Genomic DNA, 23,564 nt, shown 5'->3' on the forward strand with positions numbered 1-23,564 from the left:
GACTCAGTCCACGCTGAGCCATCGTTTGTCCCGGTCTCCAGACAGCTGCCGTCCCTGGTTGGTCCTCTCGCGTGTTTTTGGGACAATATCCGCCATGTGTCGAGGTTAGGGAGAGACTCCCTCGATCTGGAGGAGGAGAAATGGGCGGGGGTGAGGACAGAGAGGCAATTGTATATGTAAGAGTGAGGCAACGCTGGCCAAGGGGTAGAAGCAGGAGGAGAGGGAGACAGAAGGAAGGGACAGATGTGCTGTTGGGCTGGTCGGACTGGGGGAGAATAACAAACGAAGAAAGGATGCTGAAGGCGGAGAAGAAATAGCAGCGGGCTTCACGGGATGGCGAGGAAAATGACTGCGAATTGATGTGAGGGTCAAAGGTCAAACAGCATGTGTGAGCACAGGAAATGAGAATGTCGTTATGTGTTTGAAATAGAAGTAATGTAATGGGAAACAAAGAGGAGCAGGGGAGGCTGTGTTGAAGGTTGTCCACGCGTGAGGAAGGTGCTTTTAAAGTGCGCGTAGAAAGACGGGGGCCAGGGAGTGTCCCTGGAGCAGGGCTGAACGGGAGCCAGGAAAAGGGGAAGGGCCTCCCTCTCCTCCGCTCCTGCTGACAAAAACAGCTGGCGTCTCTTTAGAGGAAACACAGGGAGAGGGGAGGACAGACAGAAGGAGAGGAGAAGAGCGGAGGAGGAGGCGGAGGAAGAGGAGCAAGTCCCGAGTGTGGGAACCGTCCATCTATATGGGTTGCATCCTGGGTTCGGAGCGGTGCGGGGAGGAAGAGGTGCAACCGGTGCCGGTGGTCAGAAACCCCTCTCTGACGCGAAGGAGCCTGGAGAGGAGCGACAGCGGCAGGATGAGGCCGGCAAAGGTCAGTGAGCGTGGGGTTCACCAGGAGGTCACGGGACCCGCGAGACATTCCTCACATCACATCTGCCGCAGGAAGAGAGCGCTACTCTTCTCTAAGGACGATATGAATGGCCTCATGATGCACTGGCGACACATCTGGGGTGTACCCCGCTTCTCGCCTGTAGTCAGCTGGGATAGGCTCCGGCAGGACCCGTGACCCGCAAGGCAGTTGGCTCGGCTGTCGACAGAAGATGGATGCATGGATGGATGGATGGATGGATGCATGGATGGATGGATGGATGGATGCATGGATGGATGGATGGATGGATGGATGGATGCATGGATGGATGGATGGATGCATGCATGGATGGATGCATGGATGGATGGATGGATGGATGGATGGATGCATGCATGCATGGATGGATGCATGGATGGATGGATGGATGCATGCATGGATGGATGCATGGATGGATGGATGGATGGATGGATGGATGCATGGATGGATGCATGGATGGATGGATGGATGCATGCATGGATGGATGCATGGATGGATGCATGGATGGATGGATGGATGCATGGATGGATGGATGGATGCATGGATGGATGGATGCATGGATGGATGGATGCATGCATGCATGGATGATAATTATCTCTGCCATTTGCCTGCATTGATTTGGTAGCAAGATAACTCAAAATGTTCGGGACGGATTGATGAAATTTTCAGGAAATGTTGGGAATGTTACCGGAAACAGTTGATTACATTTTGGAGATGACCCACAAGGGATCCTGAATTCTGGATCACTTTGAAATGTTTGCTAGCATTGCAGTGTGTTTCTTTCAAAATGTGTTTCTCAATATGTCGGTTGATTACTGATTGATCCGACTGGTCAGACGCTCTGGATCTAGATCCAGAAGAAGCCACCATTACTGAAAGTGTACTTTTAGTGAATAACTTCTCAACGAACATGAATCCAATTTCTAAATCTGTGTTTTCATGGTTAAGGAATCTAAAAATATAGATAAAATAAATGTAGGGCCGTTATCTTTGGTGTAAATCACAATATAGGGAGACCGAGGGGCTCGGGGGGGGTCTGTGCTCTCCGAGTGCTTTTCTAGTCGCCTTTTGTGATGTCACTTGAGTGGGAGCCAGTTGGAACTGGAGAAGGTGGCGGCGAGGGCCTGGAGGAAGCTCCACCTGAGTCGTCTGCAGTCCAATGGCCAGTGGGCAGGATTTAATGGCGTCCGTTTACAGATCCGGTTTCACGCCGCTCAATCTGTTTGCAGACGAGCAAACCCTGGTGATTTAGGACCAACCTTAGCTAGCATGGAGTGCTGACGTGTTTAAATGGTTCAAATCCCACCTCTGTCACAGACCTTTCCTCGTCCACGCTCCTTTTGTCTCGCTGCAGGGCTGCTTCTCCAAAGTAAAGCTGTGCATTCACGTCGGCTTTGGCATGAGAGTCCTCATTTAATCCCGTAGCGTGTGGAGCCCTGCTGGAGATTAAAGTCGTATCATTCAGTGATGAAACCTGATTTCAGAAGCCGTCTGAGCTCATAGAGAGAGAATATTAGGTGGCGGTTGTCTTATAGGCATGTCGATCCCAGGGTTTGATGAGGAAGAGGAAGGCAGACTCATCCTGAGTCCAACACTGTTACAAGAATGTAACGAATGTAATGAATTACGATCAGAAAATGAATTCCGCACTTGGCAATCTAGAAAAGCTATTCTTGCTATACTTTTGCTACTGGATGAAATGCTGCTGCTCTGAAGAGAGGTCAAAGGTTATCTTCAGTTTAGGGGCTGAGGTCACGTCTGCTCAGATGCAACATGCCGTCGTTGTGATGACCTCATAATGAGGTTGCGTGACGTGACAGAGGTGGGTTGGACAGCAGCAGAGATCAATGCTGATCAGAGATCAGTGCTGATCCATCAAGAGGAGATGATGAACTCTGACCTCTGTCCTGTCTTCATCAAGTGGAATCAATCAAATGAATTCTGTCCCAAAGGCAAAAAGTGCTTTTCCTCTCTCTCTCTCTCTCTCTGTGTGTGGGTGTGTGTGTGTGTGTGTCTGTGTGTGTGTGTTCGTGTGTGTGTGTCTGTGTGTGTGTGTGTTTGTGAGCGTGCTTGGATACGCCACAGTCCCAGTGTCATGTATCACATGCTGAGCAGTGTGGGAATGTGGAGGCGACTGTATGATGTCATGTAATGGCCGTGCCCCCCCCCACCACAGGGCTATGGGAACCAGTTAGATGTTAGATCCCAGCGACTATCCTCAGGGAAATGTATTTATTCATGGCCTGTATGAAGAACTTGCCCTCTTGCCATTACTTTTAGTGCTTTTCCTTGGACGAGCAGAACAGATCAGCTCACAAGTACGAGACGAGCCAAGTCCTTACTGGGAACACTTAGCAGCAGAATATAATGTTTCTCATGATGCTGTGAGTGATTCGATCATTTACTGCTGCTCTGTCAGGAATTTGTGAATTTTCAAACCTCACGTGGTCCAGAAACATTTTGTTCACTGAAGCAATGAGGAGCAGGGGGCTCGGAAATATCTGTCAAAATGCTGCCTTGATTACCCTCGCCGAAGAGGAGGCGAGGGTATTGCAATTGGGTGCGTTTGTTTGTCTGTTTGTCTGTCTGTCTGTTTGTCTGTTTGTTTGTTTGTTTGCTTGTTTGTCTGTCCAAGCGCATAACTCAAAAACTAGTAACCAAATCGACTTGAAATTTTTACACAAGCAGGGTTCTGTCCGTGGCTCGGTCCTCCCCGAGAATGGCGTTGATCCGGATCTGGATCCAGATTCTAGAATTATTTTTACATCTGGAATTGTGCCTGTGCTGTAAAGTGCCACTTTAAGAGGGAGGGACACGAATGGCATGATGGGAAAAAGAGTCCAGAAGGAGTCTTGTAGTACGTTCCGCAGCAGCAAGCTAGAGCAGGTTTGGCCCCTCTGATCCGGAACAGGGCTTCCGGATCAGAGATCCAATAGTCTATTGGAGGCGGGGTCTGCAATCTCTGATTGTCTTTCTAGTTTTGTCTGTTTTTGTTCGAGTGGATGTTATTTTACAAATTTGTTCGCTATCTTGTTTTTAATTGGGATTATGAACTCACAAAGAGATATTCCATATGATAGGTGGGCAATAATCTTTTCCATGGGGCCACATGAGAAACAGAAAATATTCTGGAGGGCCGGGCCAAAAGGCTGAATTCAATTCTTTATAAAAAAAAAACAAAAGAAAAAAAGCATTAATAGCATTGTTTTGACAAGCTTGTAAGAGTAGATGTTATAATTAAGCAATGAAAGATTGAGGTTGCCTTACAAAAAATGGCATTTATTCAATTACATTTCTCAAAACAACAAAATAAATGTGAACGTTTTACCATTTGTGACTCATATTAGTGAACATGAGATATTATGGGTATATTGAGGCGCTCGCGATGTGCAAAAGGAATAAAGCCCCAAATAAACAAAAAGTATGTTTTAATTTCACCCTCTGAAACACAATCAATACAATATTTGCATAAACCAAAATACATATTGTGGAGAAGTAGGTAAAAATAAGTGTAGGATACATCTAAGTACATTTTAGATTGAAGTATTGAAACTAGATGAGAGTATATATTTATGTCATGCCATAATATGTCTGAGAGACCATTAAATGTTTAAAAATCTCAGCAAACATCATGAAATTGTGTATAATTCATATTTCTGCATCTGATTATTGATGGGAGACTTATTCTCACACACGACCTCCGTTACTGGGACACGGGGTGATAATCTGGGTGTTGTCCTAAAGCACGGGGTGATAATCTGGGTGTTGTCCTACAGCACGGGGTGATAATCTGGGTGTTGTCCTACAGCACGGTGTGATAATCTGGGTGTTGTCCTAAAGCACGGGGTGATAATCTGGGTGTTGTCCTACAGCACGGGGTAATAATCTGGGTGTTGTCCTACAGCACGGGGTGATAATCTGAGTGTTGTCCTAAAGCACGGGGTGATAATCTGGGTGTTGTCCTAAAGCACGGGGTGATAATCTGGGTGTTGTCCTAAAGCACGGGGTGATAATCTGGGTGTTGTCCTACAGCACGGGGTGATAATATGGGTGTTGTCCTAAAGCACGGGGTGATAATCTGGGTGTTTTCCTACAGCACGGGGTGATAATCTGGGTGTTGTCCTAAAGCACGGGGTGATAATCTGGGTGTTGTCCTAAAGCACGGGGTGATAATCTGGGTGTTGTCCTAAAGCACGGGGTGATAATCTGGGTGTTGTCCTAAAGCACGGGGTGATAATCTGGGTGTTGTCCTACAGCACGGGGTGATAATCTGGGTGTTGTCCTACAGCACGGGGTGATAATCTGGGTGTTGTCCTAAAGCACGGGGTGATAATCTGGGTGTTGTCCTAAAGCACGGGGTGATAATCTGGGTGTTGTCCCAAAGCACGGGGTGATAATCTGGGTGTTGTCCTACATACAGCACGGGGTGATAATCTGGGTGTTGTCCTAAAGACAACAGTAAATAAAAGGCTCCACACTCATTTTTTACAGTTACATTTAAAAATATGTGGTGTTCATGGCTCTCTCAGCCAAAAAGGTTCCCGACCCCTGCACTACAGCCTCACAGCGTGGCCATCTTGGCTGTAGCACAGGGGTCGGCAGCCTAAGGCACAGGCGAAGGTATTCATGTTGGCACGCAGAGAATATTAAGAGGCAAAAGAAGATTGTATTTTATTATATTTAACACCTCACAAGAAATGGAGCTAGCAGGATTAGTATGCTAATCAGAGCAGCTTCAAGACGATTGGTCCTGTTGTAGTTCTTCCCTGTCTGTCTGTAGTCCTCAGCTCGAAGCGGACACTGATCCGGCCGTCTCCACACAACTAGTGGGAGTGTGTTCAGGACTCTTAACCCCGCTGTGTGAATAAAAAATACGTCTCCATTCACTCGAGTTGTGTTCTTAGCCTGCCATTGTGGGTTTATATGTGCTTGTCTAGCTTCCCTGTAATTTGTCATGAGCAAAAAAGTTTACATTGGCCGTGAAAAATAGTGCGGCCTTGAGCCACAGGCATTCCATACAAACACACCCAACACACGCTTAAATATAGATCCACTCAATGTCCACAACAGACACTAGACGGGAAAGAAGCACGAGTAATTATCACATTCCTCCATTTGGGAGAGGAAATGGTGCGATCCTAAGAAAGATCCAGACTCAGGGGTGGCTCGCATCGACTGGATTCCTGAGGCTGGATGTCTCCCAAACTCTGAGCAGGAACTGAGGAATGCTTTTTGTTGTGTGTGGCGAGCGTGCAGAAGAAAGCTGATCAAGGCTCAAGGGAAAGGCATGAACCTTTTCCTCCCTCAGTCAGTCGATAAACCCCACCTCCAACAAAAGAGACCCCCTTAGCAGGAACACGTGACAGAAAGTATGCACAAAGTATTTTCTTCTGTGATTCTTAAAGATGTTGAGCTTCTTTCCTCCTCTCCATCTTTCTTGCGCTGTAACCCTCCCCCCACTTTTCTCCCTGACTCAACCCCTCATTCCAATCCCAAGAACCCGTTTCCTGTCTCTCATGGTCTCCCCCGATTCTGTTATTCCGTCACGCAGCCCCCTCTGATGCCTTTTTACCGAACGAATCTCTTCTCTGCAACTTCATCATCATCACTAATTATCTTAAATAGAGAGGGTGAACATCTCCGAAACAACTCAACTCCCAAAGACCACCATACTATCCCTCCTTTTTTTTCTGTCTTGAGACGGACATTCTTGCTTTGTGAGCCAACGGAATGGACTGCATTACTGCACGTGTTGTTTTTGGTTTGGATTACTGCACTGTCATGACTCACAATGTGCACTGATTGGTGGGGATATGCTGCACAGCCTCCATACCTGCAACCCAGTCTAACACATATGGAAATGACTAACAGGCCGAGGCGGCAGACAGAAAAAACTCTCCATGCATTACGTCGGGCCCTCTGGGAATATTATGGGATAACAATTTTGAAAGGCGGAATGGACGGACCTTTGTGCACAGATTGGCACAAATTGAATATAATCACAACCATGAGCAGATAGTTTGGCAAGGACTAAACAAAATGCAGTCCATATGAAGTGATTTTCTGTTCAGAATAAGTGAGCCGCTGTCTTTGTTTCTGAAAATGAAACTATCAAGAAATGTTCAGTGCATGTTTTTTTTCAAGCAATACAACTATGAGAAAGATAGATGTCAACAAAAGGCGAGAAATATCAAAATAAGTGCTCAACTGTTTAACTCGGCCTCACCGAGTGCATTTCTCACATCTCACCACCAGGTGTCGCTACTAACACAGGAACCTCACAGAGCCCACGTGAAGAGATACAAGAGTGAGAGGCCGTGAAGGCGGGCAGGTTTATTGAGATAGTGTAGATGCCTGGATATTATCAGTAAATTCAGACATATTCGAGTCAGGGGGATAGAATATTAATATTTGAAAAATATAATGAAATACTGACATTTTGACATTTTATTTACACAATCATTAGTAACTGTTTGGCTATGATATTTAACAAATGATCAGAGAAAGTTAAACTAATGCGTACAGAATATGTCTCCAAATGGAGCAATGAAAGGCAACACTTGACCCACTGAGAAAAAAGGAGACAAGCCTTTAAAAAGCTTCATAAGAATAACCAGATTCATGGAGCACCTAAATCTCTGCTCAGACTGTTGCCTCCGCAACTCCTTCCAGATAAGCGGTTAAAACTAGATGGATGGATAAATAAAGAGTCATATCACATACCTCCACTGTGGCCCGACAGTTCCCTTTTAATTACATTGGAATTAAATTAAATTAAATTAATTTACCTAAATTCCCACAAGATGTGTGTCATCAAAATGTCTTCACGTTTTTTGTTAAAGTACGTAAAAGTGAAACCAACTCGACTCCACCTCCTTATCTGAATCAACTCATAAATTAAACAGTTCTGTTTCTGGCACTAGCCCCAATCTTCTGACAAATTTCATGAAAATCCATCAAATAGTTCATGTGTGATGGCTGAAATTGCCGGCAGATGCCAGTGATAAGAGCCCCTCCATGGTGGGGGCACGGCGGCGTTGATTGCAAGGTAGTGCTTGCCTTGGGAGGCAAAACCTGAGCGTCACCGAGTGTCTGGAAGACTTTATGTGAAGACTTCAAGACGATGTGTAATGTGTGTTGCTGTAAACATGTTTGTAATGTTTTTAGGCGGGGGGGGGGGGGGTCATTAGCCCCAGTACATGTATGAGAGCCCCATGTTTATTCACTGGATAAAGTTTCAAATGCCTCTCAAATTCGAAAACATTTCCTAATCGACCTGATCGTTTCCTGCATATATTAAATGCAGGAAAAGAATATAAATCTGTAATTCTTTTCATTGCATTACATTACAGACACAAAACCATAAAGGCATTTGGTAAAATAATATATTTTGTTTTAAAAAATAGGCAAAACAAAAAAGCGTTATTTATTTACATTCATCCGAGGTCACCAGCAGCAATATTGATAACTTTATTGATAACTTTATTATAACCAGTCTGAATCCAGCACCAATCAGGGGCTGAGGTTCTGGTAATGGTACTCCGCATATGCGTTTAGCTCCGCCCATCAGCTCCAGCTCAGAGGGTGGACCGGAGTAAAGAAAACAAGTTACCTCAGTTCGACCAATGTTAGTGATGGCTTTCCTGGGAATGAGGGGCTGCGTTTAAACTGGGAATCATGATGAGCGGAAAAATGAACAAGGTAAGCCTGTTAGAAAGTTAGCCTTACTCCGTGTGACTTATTTAAATCAGTTTGGGTACATTATCCAAGATGCTCCGTTCTCACCCGCGTGTGTTTAAAGTACTGTCGCGTATTCCTGAAACATTAATGACGCCCAAACTCACAAAGTCAGAGGCTCCCTGAGGAGAAACACGGGCTGCCGCGTGTCTGGGACTCGAACCTGTGTTGTGTGAGAAACGGAGAGACTTCATGAGAAGGAGCTCGAAGCGTCCCCCGTCATAAAGTGACAAACGTTCTGAATGGGGGGGGTCACATGACGCAGCTGTAACTGCGTCAGCGCAACTCCCTTGTTAACGCTTGCATGCAACGCTCTATCTCAGCTGCGCGCGCGCGCGCAATTACGCACCGCTGATGCGGTCTTCGCGCAGCGAAAACCTCCGCAGCGCACAAAAACAAAATCCAACCTGAATGTAAAATAAAAAAAACACGTAAAAATGTATGCTGTGCTACTTTTCTACGTGAGCCAGTGAGTGTCGGTGACCGGTGACCGGTGACCGGCTGCTGCAGCTAACGATGAGAGTCGCGTGCGTTTTTACGCAGCTAATCGACGTCCGCCGCCACAGGTGTTTGAGCGAACAAAGCGGCGTAGGCCGACGTGGAGGGAAGACGCGCTCATGATGCGACGCGCTGCTGATGTCGACCTTTTATAATAATAACAAGGCGAACGGGCGGCGACGTCTTCGCAGCACGCCAGAGTGAAAAGGAGACGCGATTATCTTTAGCTGGAGCGCTAACAGAAGAAGAAACGGCGGGACTGGGGGAGATGTTTTCTTGTTCGAGCGACGCACGATGAAGGAGGAGTTGTCTGTTTTTGAACTTCGAACTTAGTTTAATGAACTGTATTAAAATAGCATCCATAGTTCGAAAAAGGAGTAGGAAGAAGTGGAATACTTATTTACAAAAGATTCCTACCCTTATTATTCAGTCTATAGTAAAATATTCAACATAAATACATGTAAAAATATATATATATACTCCTCAACAGCCACAGTTAACATCTTTCCTCTTCCGTATACTTGTTTAGAAAAAACATTTTGTACCTCCCTTGCTTGTTAATTTTATTTTTCATTTGTTGATTTTATCTCTTGTTTTTATGTTTTTGTTTTAATATTATTGTGGACTTTGAGGTTTGCTTTTGCTCTTTCTGTTTTTAAATATAATTCTGATTTAAAAGTACCCATTGTTTTGGTGCAGTAAAATTCTATTTGTGAATCGGTGACCTGCCGCTGCTGCTCATATGAATGTGTCTGCTTCTATATTAACAACGGCTGGTGCACCGACGTGACTGCGATCGCCCAACCCTGTTCTCCTGCTCTGGAATATTTCTTCATTCACTGTAAACCATTTTACTCCCCGCGCGAGTTCGCTTCATTCATCCTGGCAGCTGTTTACATCCCGCCGGCCGCCGACGTGCACGAGGCTCAACGTGCACTCGCGGAAAAGATTTTATTTTTGGAATGGACTTTCCCTGATTCTCTTGTTATTGTTCTTGGTGATTTTAACAAGGGAAATCTGAGCCAGGAACTTCCCAAATTCAGTTTATTAAATGCCCCACCAGAGAGGAGAACACGCTGGACCATTGCTGCATGATGGTGGGCGGGGCCTATCGCGCTGTACCACGTGCTGCCCTCGGACTATCAGACCAGTGGTCATCCACCTCATCCCAGCATACAGACAGAGACTGAAGCTTGCTAAACCTGTAGCAAGCACAACCAAGATCTGGACCGGTGAGGCTGTTGAGGAGCTCCGCTCGTGTTTGGAGACGACAGACTGGGACATATTCAGACTCTCCCCCCACCCCCACTGTCCTCTGCATCCAGGAGCAAGATGTGCACAGACAGTTCATGAAGCTGAACCCCAGCAAAACTGTGGGGCCGGACAATGTTTCCCCCTCCACCATGAAACACTGTGCCAGTGAGCTGACTCCTGTCTTCGCAGACATCTTTAACACCTCCCTGGAGTCCTGTCATGTTCCAGCCTGCTTCAAGTCCTCCACCATTGTTCCTGTCCCCAAGAAGCCAACGATCACAGGACTTAATGACTACAGACCGATAGCGCTGACATCTGTAGTCATGAAGTCTTTTGAGCGCCTGGTTCTCCACCACCTGAAGACCCTCACCGCCCCCCTCCTGGACCCGCTGCAGGTCCCCTATGGAGTCAACAGGTCTGTAGACGACACAGTCAATCTGGCCCTCCACTTCATCCTGCAGCATCTGGACTCCCCAGGAACCTACGCCAGGATCCTGTTTGTGGACTTCAGCTCTGCGTTCAACACCGTCCTCCCAGGACTGCTCCAGGACGAGCTGCTCCAGCTCAACGTGCCCGACTCCCTCTGCAGGTGGATCACTGACTTCCTGACGGACCGGAGGCAGCGTGTGCGGCTGGGGTCTACGGTCTCGGACACTCAGACTATCAGCACCGGATCCCCCAGGGCTGTGTACTTTCCCCCTGGCTCTTCTCCCTGTACACCAACTGCTGCACCTCCAGCCGTCAGTCCGTTAAACTGATTAAGTTTGCGGATGACACCACCCTCATCGGGCTCATCTCGGACGGTGATGAGTCTGCCTATAGGAGGGAGGTGGACCGGCTGGTGTCCTGGTGTAGCAGCAACAACCTGGAGCTGAACTACATAAAGTCAAATAAATATGAACAGGACGGCTCGGCGGCGCAGTTGTGAGCGCTGTTGCTTCACAACAAGGAAGTCGAATCCGACTTGTGGCCTGTCTGTGAATTAGTTTGCATGTTCTCCTCGTGTCTGCGTGGGTTCTGTCCGGGTTCTCCGGCTTCCTCCCAACACCAAAATCATCGGCGGGTTGGTGACACTAAATTGCCCGTAGATGTGAGTGTGTGTGTGGCTGATTGTCTGTCTCTGTGTTGTCCTGCGATGACCTGGCGGCTTGTCCAGGGTGTACCCCGCCCCTCTCGCCCGTTGACTGCTGAGATTGGCTCCAGCTTGGCCCGCGACCCGATGACGGAATAAGCGGTTGGAAAATGAATGAATGAATAAATGCACCTGTAGGAAAACAGTAATACTGCATTAATTACATATATCAATGGTTCAGGAATTTATATATTTTTAGGGGCGACACAGTGGTTAGTGCTGTGTAGTAAGAAGGTTCCGGGTTTGAAAATCTGTGGGGAGTTTACACGTTCTCTCCGTGCGTCTTCTCCGGGTTCCTCCAAAAACATGCAAAAACTGTCCCTCCCGCGTGTATGAGTGTGTGTGAATCGTTGTTTGTCTCTGTGTGGCGATGCAGTCGGGGTGTACCCTGCCTCTCCCCAAAGCGAGCTGGCATAACCTCCAGCAACTCCCATGAGCCACAATACGGAAAGAGCAGAAGAAAAGGGATGATTATTTGAAAACGTTTTAAACTATGCACAGGTGTGCAGAAAGTTCAGACGATTTTGAACTAAAAGAATCTGTTCTTAGTGCTTGTGAACTCTTGTTCTTCATTACTGTCTGTATTTCCTTGGTATTCAAGAGACAAATTCATAAAAACGCAACATCTGGCGAGGACATTTCGGGGCCCCGGGGCCCCGATCAGCCACCCTCTGATGCAGCATCGTAAATAAGTAGAACCTTATTATAAAAGCGTGGGCATTAGCAGCAACCTGTTGCCTCCACATGCAGCTTTATAACGTGGATGTGTGTGTGTGTGTGTGTGATGTGCATTTGTCTGTAGTAAACAAACATCTGTTGCCAAAAACGGCCAACAACACATGGCCAACGCTGTCTAATGATTGGGGCACACCTCTGCCAACTAACGTTGTCAGAGTTCCCAGCCTGCTTTGCATCATGAGGAAAAAGACAAGGGATTAACGGCACGATAAGATTGTTCAGCCTCTCATGACGGTCATTTTGACTCCTTGGTGAACCATATGAAATGCATTGTGTCAGAGCATGTTGATGAAAAAGACGTTTTTGGGGAAGCCTATGCAGGAAATTCAACAACAAAAACTGGTGCCTTGATTTGACTTGAGACCCTGCCCGATAACAGGCTGGCCTGCTGCCACTACATTCAGGCTGAATGTAGCAGCTATTCTCTCCTACCTGCAAGCCCAGCAGCACTAATGTCTGCATTCTGCAGCTGGTCTGCAGGCCGACGTCGAGTCAGAAGAGCAAGTGATGTCATCGACTCACTGAAGGGATTTCTCATCACAGAGGTGGCATTTTGAGAGTCAACAAGTGGCCCATTTTATCTGTAAATATCAACTGCAGTTGGGTGGGGGTTGCATTAAGGCCCTTCAGTGTGTGTTGGTGTGTGTTAGTGTCTGTTAGTGGCAGGGGTTGCAATAAGGCCCTTCAGTGTGTGTTGGTGTGTGTTAGTGTGTGTTAGTGTGTGTTAGTGGCGGGGGTTGCATTAAGGCCCTTCAGTGTGTGTTAGTGTGTGTTAGTGGTGGGGGTTGCATTAAGGCCCTTCAGTGTGTGTTGGTGTGTGTTAGTGTGTGTTGGTGTGTGTTAGTGTGTGTTAGTGTGTGTTACCGGCGGGGGTTGCATTAAGGCCCTTCAGTGTGTGTTAGTGGCGGGGGCTGTGCAGAACGGAACTGCATCACGTCCAGAGGCTGACCTCACCTCTGGAACAGGCAGTCTCTGTTCCTTTCACTGCCTGTCCCACCCTTTGGACACAAGCCTGCACACTCACACACAAATGAAATGACACACATTTATTAAAACACAATGGCTTCCATCGCCAAAAAAAAAGGTGCAGGACCCCTGGCTCATGTGGGGGGCACTGTCAATGGAGGGTGGGGTTTAATCTGCAGGAAGTCACAAACACCCTGAGCCATGACAAAAAGTAACGTTCGTTTTGTGCTGGAACACTGGGGGGGGGGGGGGTCGAACTTTTCTCCTGAAACATGTGATTGTCAATGGGTGAAATTGCACTTTCATTGTTAACAAAAAAAAAAGTATATTCTGCAAGTATATTCTAAAATATTAATAAGTTCTCAGGTCTTAGAAGTTTAGTTGCTGTTCAGAAAATTATTGTTTATCAAGGAATCAAGGAATTTTATTGTCATTCCAACATTTGCGTGAAAGGAATGACATTTTCACTCTGGTCCCGGTTAGAAGGCGTATAACAAAGACAGAATAATTCAGGCAATGGACAATATTAAAATATATACTTAAATAGGAATTTCACACATCCACAAATAGCAGCATACAATAAAGTTAGTCCAACAAGACAGCAGTCATTATGACCTCGATAACCCACCTCTGAGTTACCCAATGTTCATAACGCGCACAGCATCAGGGAAGAAACTGTTCCTGAACCTGGTGGTTCTGGCCCTGATGCTGCGCAACCTTCTTCCAGATGGGAGGGGGGGAAACTGTCCATGTGCAGGGTGGGTGGGGTCCTCCATGATGGGAGTGGAGCAAACAGTCCGTGTGCAGGGTGGGTGGGGTCCTCCATGATGGGAGTGGAGCAAACAGTCCATGTGCAGGGTGGGTAGGGTCCTCCATGATGGGAGCCGGTGTTGAGGGTGATGGGAGAGGAGGAGATGTTGTGGATTTTCACGGTTTGCGGCCTGTTTGTCAGAAAGTCCAGGACCCAGTTGCACATTGATGAGCTCAAACCCAGTGCCACTAGTTTGTTCACCAGAGTTTGTGGAATGATTGACTTGAATGCGGAGCTGAAGTCCAGAAACAGCAGCCTGGCATGAGTCACTCTGGTCTCCAGGTGACTCAGGGCCCCGTGAATCACAGAAGCGATGGCGTCATCAGTGGAGCGGTTCTTCCAGTACGCATACTGATGGGGGTCCACGCTGTCATCGTAGTAGTTGTGCATCATTATGCACAACTAATTCCTTTCATCACAATATTGTCTTATTGAGCTGATTGTGCACAGATAAAATGGCCTGAGGACAAGAAGAGGGATAGATTAATGGATGAAACTGACACGAGGACCAGCTGCACACGCCACACAGCATCTGTGCTAATCAAACTTTCAGCAGAAAAACAAAAGATATACACAAAGAATCCCGTTATGACGGTAAAGAGCCAGCAGGTCTCACGTGACCGCCGTATCGTGGGCTTACATTCTCTTTAAGTCATGGTTGAACTTAAAGTGGCAATCACTGATGCAATCAGTCCGATCCGTTCCATGGTTCTCTGGATGTGTCCTCAGTGACCATCTGCAGCTGAAGCCGAGGACACGGTGTCCTGTCCTGCAGTCAGTGATGTCCCACTCCCACTCAAGCCCACCCTTGTTGTATAAATATCAAGTCTATTTATAGTCAGATACAAAGGTGAAGGAGCAAGAAACTCTACAGGGGTGTGTGTGTGTGTGTGAAGGACTCTCCATGTCTGTGAATTATTTTATTTTATTTTTTTGCTCTGGTTTCGGTACTTTGTGTGTGTGTGTGAGAGAGAGAGAGAGAGAGCATCTGTGTACATTTTTTATATTTGTGTCCAGCTCTTCTCTCATTCAATCCAGCTACTGTTCTGTGACAGCTGGCAGACGTGAAGCAAGGAAGGGGAGGGATTTCTGCTTCGAAAGCCTCTCTTTGACTCCTTTTTTTTTTCCAGAAGGCTAAAAATATCAGAAAAAGGACTTCCTTGTACGTAGTAGACATTGGAGGGGGGGGGGGGGGTCTGCCTTGGCACATGAAGGGGGACACAAGGACTGGAAGAGGAAAAGGGAATGTTGTCTGTCTTCACTGAGGGTCGGCAGGAATACCAATCTCCACGTGAGTTAGTGTGTGCGTATGTGTGTGTGTTTTTTCTCAGATATCAGGTGTATTTTTTAATCATTTGTGGCATTTCTGTGGAAGAATCCAGGCCACAGCAGGTGGAGGCTTTGCAGCACCAGTGGTCACATGAATCTGGTTTATTGTAGAAGCTGAATGTGTCATTTCCTGCTAAATAGACATTTTTTTAAATTCTGAATTGAATTGTTTGCTTGTTTTTCAACTCGGTTCTCCGATCTAACAGGTACCAGGTACTTTCTTACCATCGAGTACTGACTACTGAGTAGTACATGTTTTGCGGAGGATGATGTTTTTCATCCATTACTGCGGTGACAGTAATTACTATCCTGAGGACTCGACTCAGAAACACTGGTTGTTTTTACATCTCATGCACTCAGACTCTAGCAGTTGATTTGGGTTTCCTCCTTGCAGTTGAAAACCTCCTATACTGCGGTTCTCTTTTATTTTGTCTCCTGAGTTGAGTGTTTTGCTGGATTTAATTGTCTACCGAGCTTAAATGGTTTCATTTTGTGAGTGCTGGCGAGCAGAAACTTTATATATACCGGTCAGTGAAAGCCAAATGAGTTCACACTATGCTAAAGTTCTGGATGTTACTTAAAATGGCAAAAAGGACCACAAAGTAGGAAAACATTGCATCATGGGAAGTCTTATGTCAGTTTAACTCTAGCTAGTATAAGTAAAGTAAAGTATATCTTTATTTATATAGCACTTTTTACAGACGGGAGTCACAAAGTGCTTCACAGAAACCATGATAAGAACCAAAAGTATGAGAAAACTTCCAGAAAACTGGCCGACGACAGGAACCACCTTCGTTTCAACGAATGCCGGGGAGCATTAGCATTCATAAAGGAAATGCTAATGCTCCTGGGGAGTCTGATTGCCTTGGTGGTTTCAGTCCCCTCTTTGTTTCTTTGTTTTCTGCTCCAACAGGAATACAAGTATCTAAACTGGATCAGGCCACCAATCAGGAGCCCGTCCATGAAGAGCTCTGAAAGTCAGGATCAGGATTTTTAAATTAACTCTAAAAGTGACGGGGAACCAATGGAGAGACTTTAAAATGGGATAAATATGGGCTCGCCTGCTGGTGTGAGTTTTGGATGCATTGTAGGAGGGTCAGCTCCTTATTAAGGCACGCATGAATGCATGGATACCGTAATAGTCTCCAACTCGTCCTGTGGAACCATTTGTCTCAGCTTGGAGATGTTGTGCAGTTGAAAGAAACAGTTCTTGATTAGCTTCGTAGAACGCTGCACTGAACACATCGCTTCGTCAAAAATAAGGAAACCAGGAATACGCAAACGTGTCGTCGTGTTGCTGCCTGCCCGAGACTGGAGGGTGATACCGCTGGATGCGCCTCCGCTCCAGCTTCTATTTGTCAGTCCACATGAGGACTGATGGAGCGTCTGAAGCAGCGTGTATCACTGTCTGACCACGGCTGCCTGCGGTTGGACTATATATTTGTCTTGATTGTTACTGAAAGAGGAAAAAATGCTGCCAATCTCTCCTCCATGTGTTTATCTGTCAGCCCACATTACCATGATGGTTTAGCTAACAGACACTTGTTGCTTATTTAAACTCACCATAGACACTGTGTGTACCTCTCTCTCTCACACACACACACACACACACATCATAACATTGTTGCATATATAGTATGAGGAAATAATTTAGAGTGGATCCACAAAAACACAAGAACAATTTCTTCTTGTGTTCTTTTTGTGGCGATGAGGTAAAGTCTGCATCAAACATTGGGCAGAGCAAAGGTGTCGTTGAACTGAGAAAGCGCTGGTGTAAGGAAAGCGAGCCAAATCAAGATGATACATGAAAAGATGATGGGATAAAAAAAAATCATGAAACAAGAGCTCCCTTGAAAAGCGATTGGGTAGAACGGGACTTAGTGATTGAGTTTATTGTAACCAGGAACATCAACTCTGCATTAAATCCCGCTCTCTATCCAACTAGTTGATTCCTACACACTGGGAATTAAATATCAAGTCATGGCCGACAAGATCCTAGTATCTGATGCCTAACAGTGGCCAGTTTAACAGCAGGGAATACATATCTTTATTTAAGCTATTTCATCTACAACAGATAATATCATTGCAATTGTCCAACAGGAAGCTCTGTAGCCACCGTGGTCTCAGTTCATTTCAGATTCTGTTTGTTCTCTGACCAGCAATGCTAACTGGGAGGCTGCAGAGAGCAGCACAGACAGAAACAGCTAGCTGTTGCTTCAGCAACCAGTAAAGCTGGTACCAACAGGGATTACAGAACGAAGGTGGTTTATATTTGGTTCAGCAGCAAGTAGAACCATCTGTTCATCCGGAAAATCCTCAAAATCAGTTCAAGTAGAGGAGCCGGAGGACATCAGACGGAATGCCAGGAAACATTTAACCCAACGTACGATCCAGTTTCAGCCAAATCGGTGAATAACGACGCAGAGCTGTGCTTCATGCAGGAATCAATGAGACCAGCGTTCCTGTTCCCGTCTGTAACGATATCGGCATCTGTGTGACATTAACATTCAGTGTTGGTCCAGATCATTGACGACAACTCTTTGATTTGTTACCCTCGCCGAAGCGGAAGCGAGGGTATTGCAATTGGGTGCGTTTGTCTGTGTGTTTGTCTGTTTGTCTGTTTGTCTGTTTGTTTGTCTGTCCGAGCGCATAACTGAAAAACTAGTAACCCAATCGACTTGAAATGTTTACACAAGCAAGGTTCTGTCCGTGGCTCGGTCCTCCCCGAGAATGGTGTTGATCCAGATCTGGATCCAGATTCTAGAATTATTTTTACATCTGGAATCGTGCCTCTGCTGTAAACTGTCACTTTAAGAGGGAGGGACATGAATGGCATGATGGGGAAAAGAGTCCAGAAGGTGTCTTGTAGTACGTTCCGGAGCAGCAAGCTAGAGCAGGTTTGGCCCCTCTGATCCGGAAGCCCTGTTTACTGTCTCACAAGATCCAATAGTCTATTGGAGGCGGGGTCTGCAATCTCTGATTGTCTTTCTAGTTTTCATTGAAAGGAAACATGATCAGATTTTTCAAAGAATGTGCAGGTTTTGGCCGATATGCTTGAATTCAAACATGAAGCTCGCAGTGGGCGTGGTCTAAGAGAGTTTCCTTCCTTTCTTCAGTTTGTCTGGTTTCTGGTTTGTTGTTGTGAGACAAGTAGAACGAGGATGGGACAGGTCGTTCTCAGTTCAGGGGAAGTTAAAGTTCCAATGTGAGAGAGTTACACACAAACTAATGACTAAGCTGTTTTAGAGATGGCCGTAAATCCCCCCCGACCACATGACATTACATAACAGACAGCCGCCAACCGCCGACCCCTGAGCCACCCACCTGGTCCCCCTCCACCATCCAGTTTGCTGTGGTCATAGTACACTGTAACAGGAGCGGGCCTCCGGCCTCGGCAGCGGGCAGCTGTCCAAACAGTCAGACCAGCAGCAGAATGGAAAACAGTCAGCAAACAGCCCTCTGTCTTCGTTACCAAGGAGGAAAAGCACACGCAGAGGAAACTAAATGTATCAGTCCACTTATCCACAGCTGTGGAAATGTGAGTGCGGAGTAGCCTCATCTCACCTTCCTCCATAGAGCTGTCTCATGGTGATGATGATGATGCTGCTCTCTCAGATGAGTGAACAAAGTACCGCTACCAGCCCTGAAACCTACCTTCAGCTTCTCACGGGCTCTGAAAAGGACATATTTTGTTTGTTCCCCACACATTATTGTCCCCCACCAACAAGATGAGGACTGCAGATAAGAATGGTTCCCGTCCCTTCATCCATTAGTCTCGGCTGCTGGACCACAAAACAAGAACTGTTTTAAGTTTGCTGCGCTGAACAAAAAGTACTGAAGTAGCATCTCTTGCTGTTGTGGCATTTTTGTTGTTTATATTTTTCCTGTTTCCATGGCTACAGTGGTCTGAGTGTCATTCTGTTGTGTGGTTTCATGCTGCAGAGGCATAGCTGAAATATTGAAGAAGCAGCAGTACAATTTAAAAAACTTTGCTACAGCAACATAGTGTCTTGTTCTATTGAGGAACGTTTAACATTTATATATATATATCTTTATTACTGTATATTAAACAGTCCAATAGCCGGTCTAAGAGGCACTGGGTAGGGCTAACGACACACACACACACACACACACATTTAGGATTATCGTGAGGCTTGGGCAGGAACCACAAGGATTATTACTGGAAGACAGTTACACAACCAGAAACGAAGTTCAAGAGACAAAGAGGGAGTAGGAAACGGATGTAACCACACATTCACACAAAACTGTGCGCCCTGGTCAGTCACACACACACACACACACACACACACACAGGCCAAAGCCAACAAGGGCAAACTATGTCATTGCCACAATCCACAAACTATGCAGAAATGACCCCATTTCCTGATTTCTTGTGCAAACAGGTGGGAACACCAAGTGTTTGTGCTCCTGTTCTTGTCGTCCTCTTCGACGGAAGTGTGTAAAGAGACAACAGATGTCTTACGTCAGTCAGATCAAAGTTTGGGAGGACGATCACATTGCCACTTCTGGCCTTGTGTTGAGTTTCTATCCGAGCGTCAATCTTGTTTCTCCCTGTTTGTGCTTGTGTGCAGGGGGGAAAGGGACAACCGCACATTTTCAAGGAAAAGGCCTTCAAGAAGAAGCGGCAGTGCAGCGTGTGTCGTCAGTGTATCGACAATGTTGGCTCCTTCTGCAGAGGTAAAGGTTGCAGTCAAAGCGACTGCTGTTCCACCATTACGGCATCAGAGTTGTGTCAGATTTCCGTCATTTCTGCACCGCATGCAGTAACATCGAATGAGGATAGTAATCGCATTGACAAATGAAGTGCAGGTTGACCTGAGTATTTAGACAGAGCAGCAGTGCATTACTCATTTGGTCTCTATTGTTTTCTGTCTTTCCTCCTCCCTTGCTCTCATTATTCTTAGTGTGCAAGACATCCACCCACAGGAAGTGTGAGGTCAAGGTAAGGGTAACCCGCCTGAGCATGAGGACAATAAAAGCTGGAGTCACTGAGTGTGGAAAATGCTGCCATCAGTTGGTGGGACAGGTTGTTCGTTGTATTTAATCAAATTGATCCGATCTTTAAAGGAGAAATACTTATTCAGGGAGATGATTGGACATACCGGATGCAAAGGAGAGGGCGAAGTGGAGAAGGTTGATTTGCTGTGGCGAGCCCCCACAGGACAAGCCGAATGCACAGTATTAGTATTAGTAGTAGCAGTGGCGGGCGGTGCATTTTACACCTAGGCCTTCAGTGAAGTCCTACTTAGTCCGACTTGAATAAATACCCCTCATAACACCATCATTTATGACACCACTGCTTTAGAAATAATGTACAAACACACACTTACGCACTACTGGGTGCTGCATCACCTCAATCGTGTACAACACAGGATATTTTTTCCGGAGCATTTAAAAATCAATAAACTGCATCAGCAATTAAAACTTACCACTATACGTGGTACTATCAAAGTTATAAATAAAAGGGAATTTAACATTATTTTTCCAAAGCGTTTTAAAGTCCACCATGAAGCTTTAAATTGCAAACTTGCAGTTTAATATAAGAAAGACTGCAACACAACGTGTTGTACTTCCACTACAATCACACAGCTGCACCGGCGCACCACATTATTTACACACATTGCATTTACGGTATATCTGTGATTTTATTTCATTATCATGTTAAATAAACAAAATGTTGGTACTCACCAAAACAGCTGTCCCGTTTGAAAACAAAATCCATTCTCCTTTCTTAAAGTTCCTAAATCCAGTGCTACTCCAAACATTAAATCGATCCCTTGCAAACAAAAGGCATTCCCAGCAGAACAATTTGCAGCGAACCTCAGAAGTTTGAAGCCTGGAAGCGGCGTACAAATCCTTTCCCCACCCGGGACAGGTTAGCTAGCTCCGGAGCTAGCTTGAAGCTAGCTCTCGTGAGCCGAAGCTAGTAGCTTCCCTGTAAAGGTCCGTCTTGAAAATGGCCTTTCAAAAACATCCACAACCAAATACACACTTTCCCCTCCTTCGGCCATTGTGGGTTAAAAGCGCAGGAATAATTGTGGTTTTATCTTCGGTGGGTCGCGCAGTACTGGTGCCAGCTGATTAGCTGATGATGCAATACGCCTAGCGATGCCCTCTCACACGGAGTATCCAATCACAGGCAGGAAGGCCTTACTTTCACCAACTCGTGATCTGATTGGCTATCGCAACTGTCTATCAACTCTAAGAGCCAATCACAGGACGCGTTATTGAGTTGTGACGTGAGACAAGCAGGAAGGACTTGTTTCACCAACTCGTGATCTGATTGGCTATCACAACTGTCTATCAACTCAACTCTAGGAGCCCGTTCCCTCACACAACACAGACGGCAAGCGGCGCTGATTCTGAAGGTCTCCGACGGATAGTACTTGCCACTGGTACTATGAAATCCGCCTGGCAACACAAGCTAGCTGAATTCTGATTGGATAAAAACTCTCACCTAAAAATACATCACTGTACTATAATATAACATGAATGTGAAGAATATATATATATATATATACATAAAATTAAATTGATTTTATCATAAATATGATCATGTATTCTTGATTTCTGGTTATGTTAGGCAAGCAGAGAAGGCCTTGCATGCCCTGACCGCCCGCCACTGAGTAGTAGTCGTAGTAGTAGTAGAGCCTGAGCGGTTCTCTCGGTAGCTTTGAAGCCGCTGGTGATGCTAACCTTTTTAAAACGTTATATTATCTAGTAAAGAAGTCTGTTTCATTCATAAATGTACACAACCACATACTTTGTCAAGATGCATGATGTCATGGTAAATGTACATGAAGTTTGCTTCGTGTCATGAGCGCTTGGCTTGTTGTATTGTTGTGGCCATTGCTACGATGAACACGCAGGACTTCACCGACATCGGAGCTGTGATGAGACTTATTTTTTAATACCTCGCGAGGAGACCACGGGGAAGTGTGTCAGGACAGAATGGAAATCAAGCCCAAGAGTGCTCAAGAGTGACAACGTACATAACGTCAGTCACTGCTAGAGTTTTCTGTAATTTTATTTTTATTGTGATTGTGACCATCACCTGCCCTCTTTGCAGACTATCCTATTATATTTTATTATGTTTAATTTTCCTGCTTTCCGCCGTAGAGGGCTGTGCACACCAAAGTGAAACACGAAACATGGACAAACAAAAAGTGATAAATAGACAGTGTTCTGAGGAGAAAGTGCAGTGTATTTATTTGTGCTCATTTTTTCTATCCCTCTCATCCAACCATAACCGAGAATTATCTCAAAACACAAGGTTCTCATCAGTCTCAAGAAAGTCATCAAGGTCTCAGGAGATCTGAGGAAGAAGAGGGAGACCATAGTGAGAGCCACAAACACTGACCCAGCAACCTCCACTGACTCAGAGACCTGTGGGTGGAGTTAACTCTCGTACCGAGTTTTGATAGGTGCTGGTGTGGTGGATCTGGCATGCGTCAAACCTCCACCTAAGAAAGGGGCAGTCATCCCGGGCCCAACAACAGCAGCACGAGCCCCCCAGATCACCCCAAGCCGCAACAGCACCCTGAGAATGACCCCAGGGGCCCCACCAGAGCCACACGCAGAAGAACCAGCCCAGGGCCCGGGAGCAACCGTCACCGACACAGCCGACGAAACCTACGCCAGCGCAGCGGTACTGAAATGAATTCACGCTCACTGGTCTCTTCTGAACCGCCACCGGGTCGCGGGTCGTGCTGGAGCCAATCCCAGCAGTCAAAGGGCGAGAGGCGGGGCACACCCCGGACAAGCCGCCAGTTCATCGCAGGGCCACACCTGTGACCTTCTTGCTGTGAGGCAACAGCGCTAACCACTGCGCCACCAGGTCAAAACTATCAAATGATAAATGTGATTAGAGGAATCAGCAAATACATTAATAGACTGCGGAATGGTCACAGTTGTACAATAACATCTGTGGTTTCATGCAATAAAAGCCGCAGCCCCATGTAAGACATGAAGACAGGCCTCTTGCAGTCGGCCGTCCTCCTTCGTAAATACCGATGTGAATGCAGCGGATGTCCTTATCAACGTTGTTTTGTCGATTTATTTGCGAGCGAGGTTTGACAGAACACTTGAGGGCACAAGTCTCCCGATTCCTGCCAATATGAAGGCAGCTCAGATGCATTCCTCAGAATGAGCTGAGAACCCTGCTCACAGCCCCACTCTGC

At 46.1% G+C, this 23,564-nt stretch overlaps 1 protein-coding gene across 1 annotated transcript in view; it reads left to right on the forward strand.

The window, feature by feature from the left end:
* The first annotated feature begins 629 nt into the window (after positions 1-629).
* The window catches only part of tns2a (tensin 2a), a 57,569-nt gene continuing 34,634 nt past the window's right edge, over positions 630-23,564 (forward strand). The window contains exons 1-3 of the mRNA XM_068753940.1: positions 630-865; positions 19,956-20,061; positions 20,289-20,326. Coding sequence (XP_068610041.1) covers positions 737-865; positions 19,956-20,061; positions 20,289-20,326 — 273 coding nt within the window. The 5' untranslated portion in view covers positions 630-736. The remainder of the gene's footprint in view (positions 866-19,955; positions 20,062-20,288; positions 20,327-23,564) is intronic.

The sequence above is a fragment of the Brachionichthys hirsutus genome, chromosome 2 (assembly GCF_040956055.1).
Source record: "Brachionichthys hirsutus isolate HB-005 chromosome 2, CSIRO-AGI_Bhir_v1, whole genome shotgun sequence".
In the NCBI taxonomy this organism is placed as follows: Eukaryota; Metazoa; Chordata; class Actinopteri; order Lophiiformes; family Brachionichthyidae; genus Brachionichthys; species Brachionichthys hirsutus.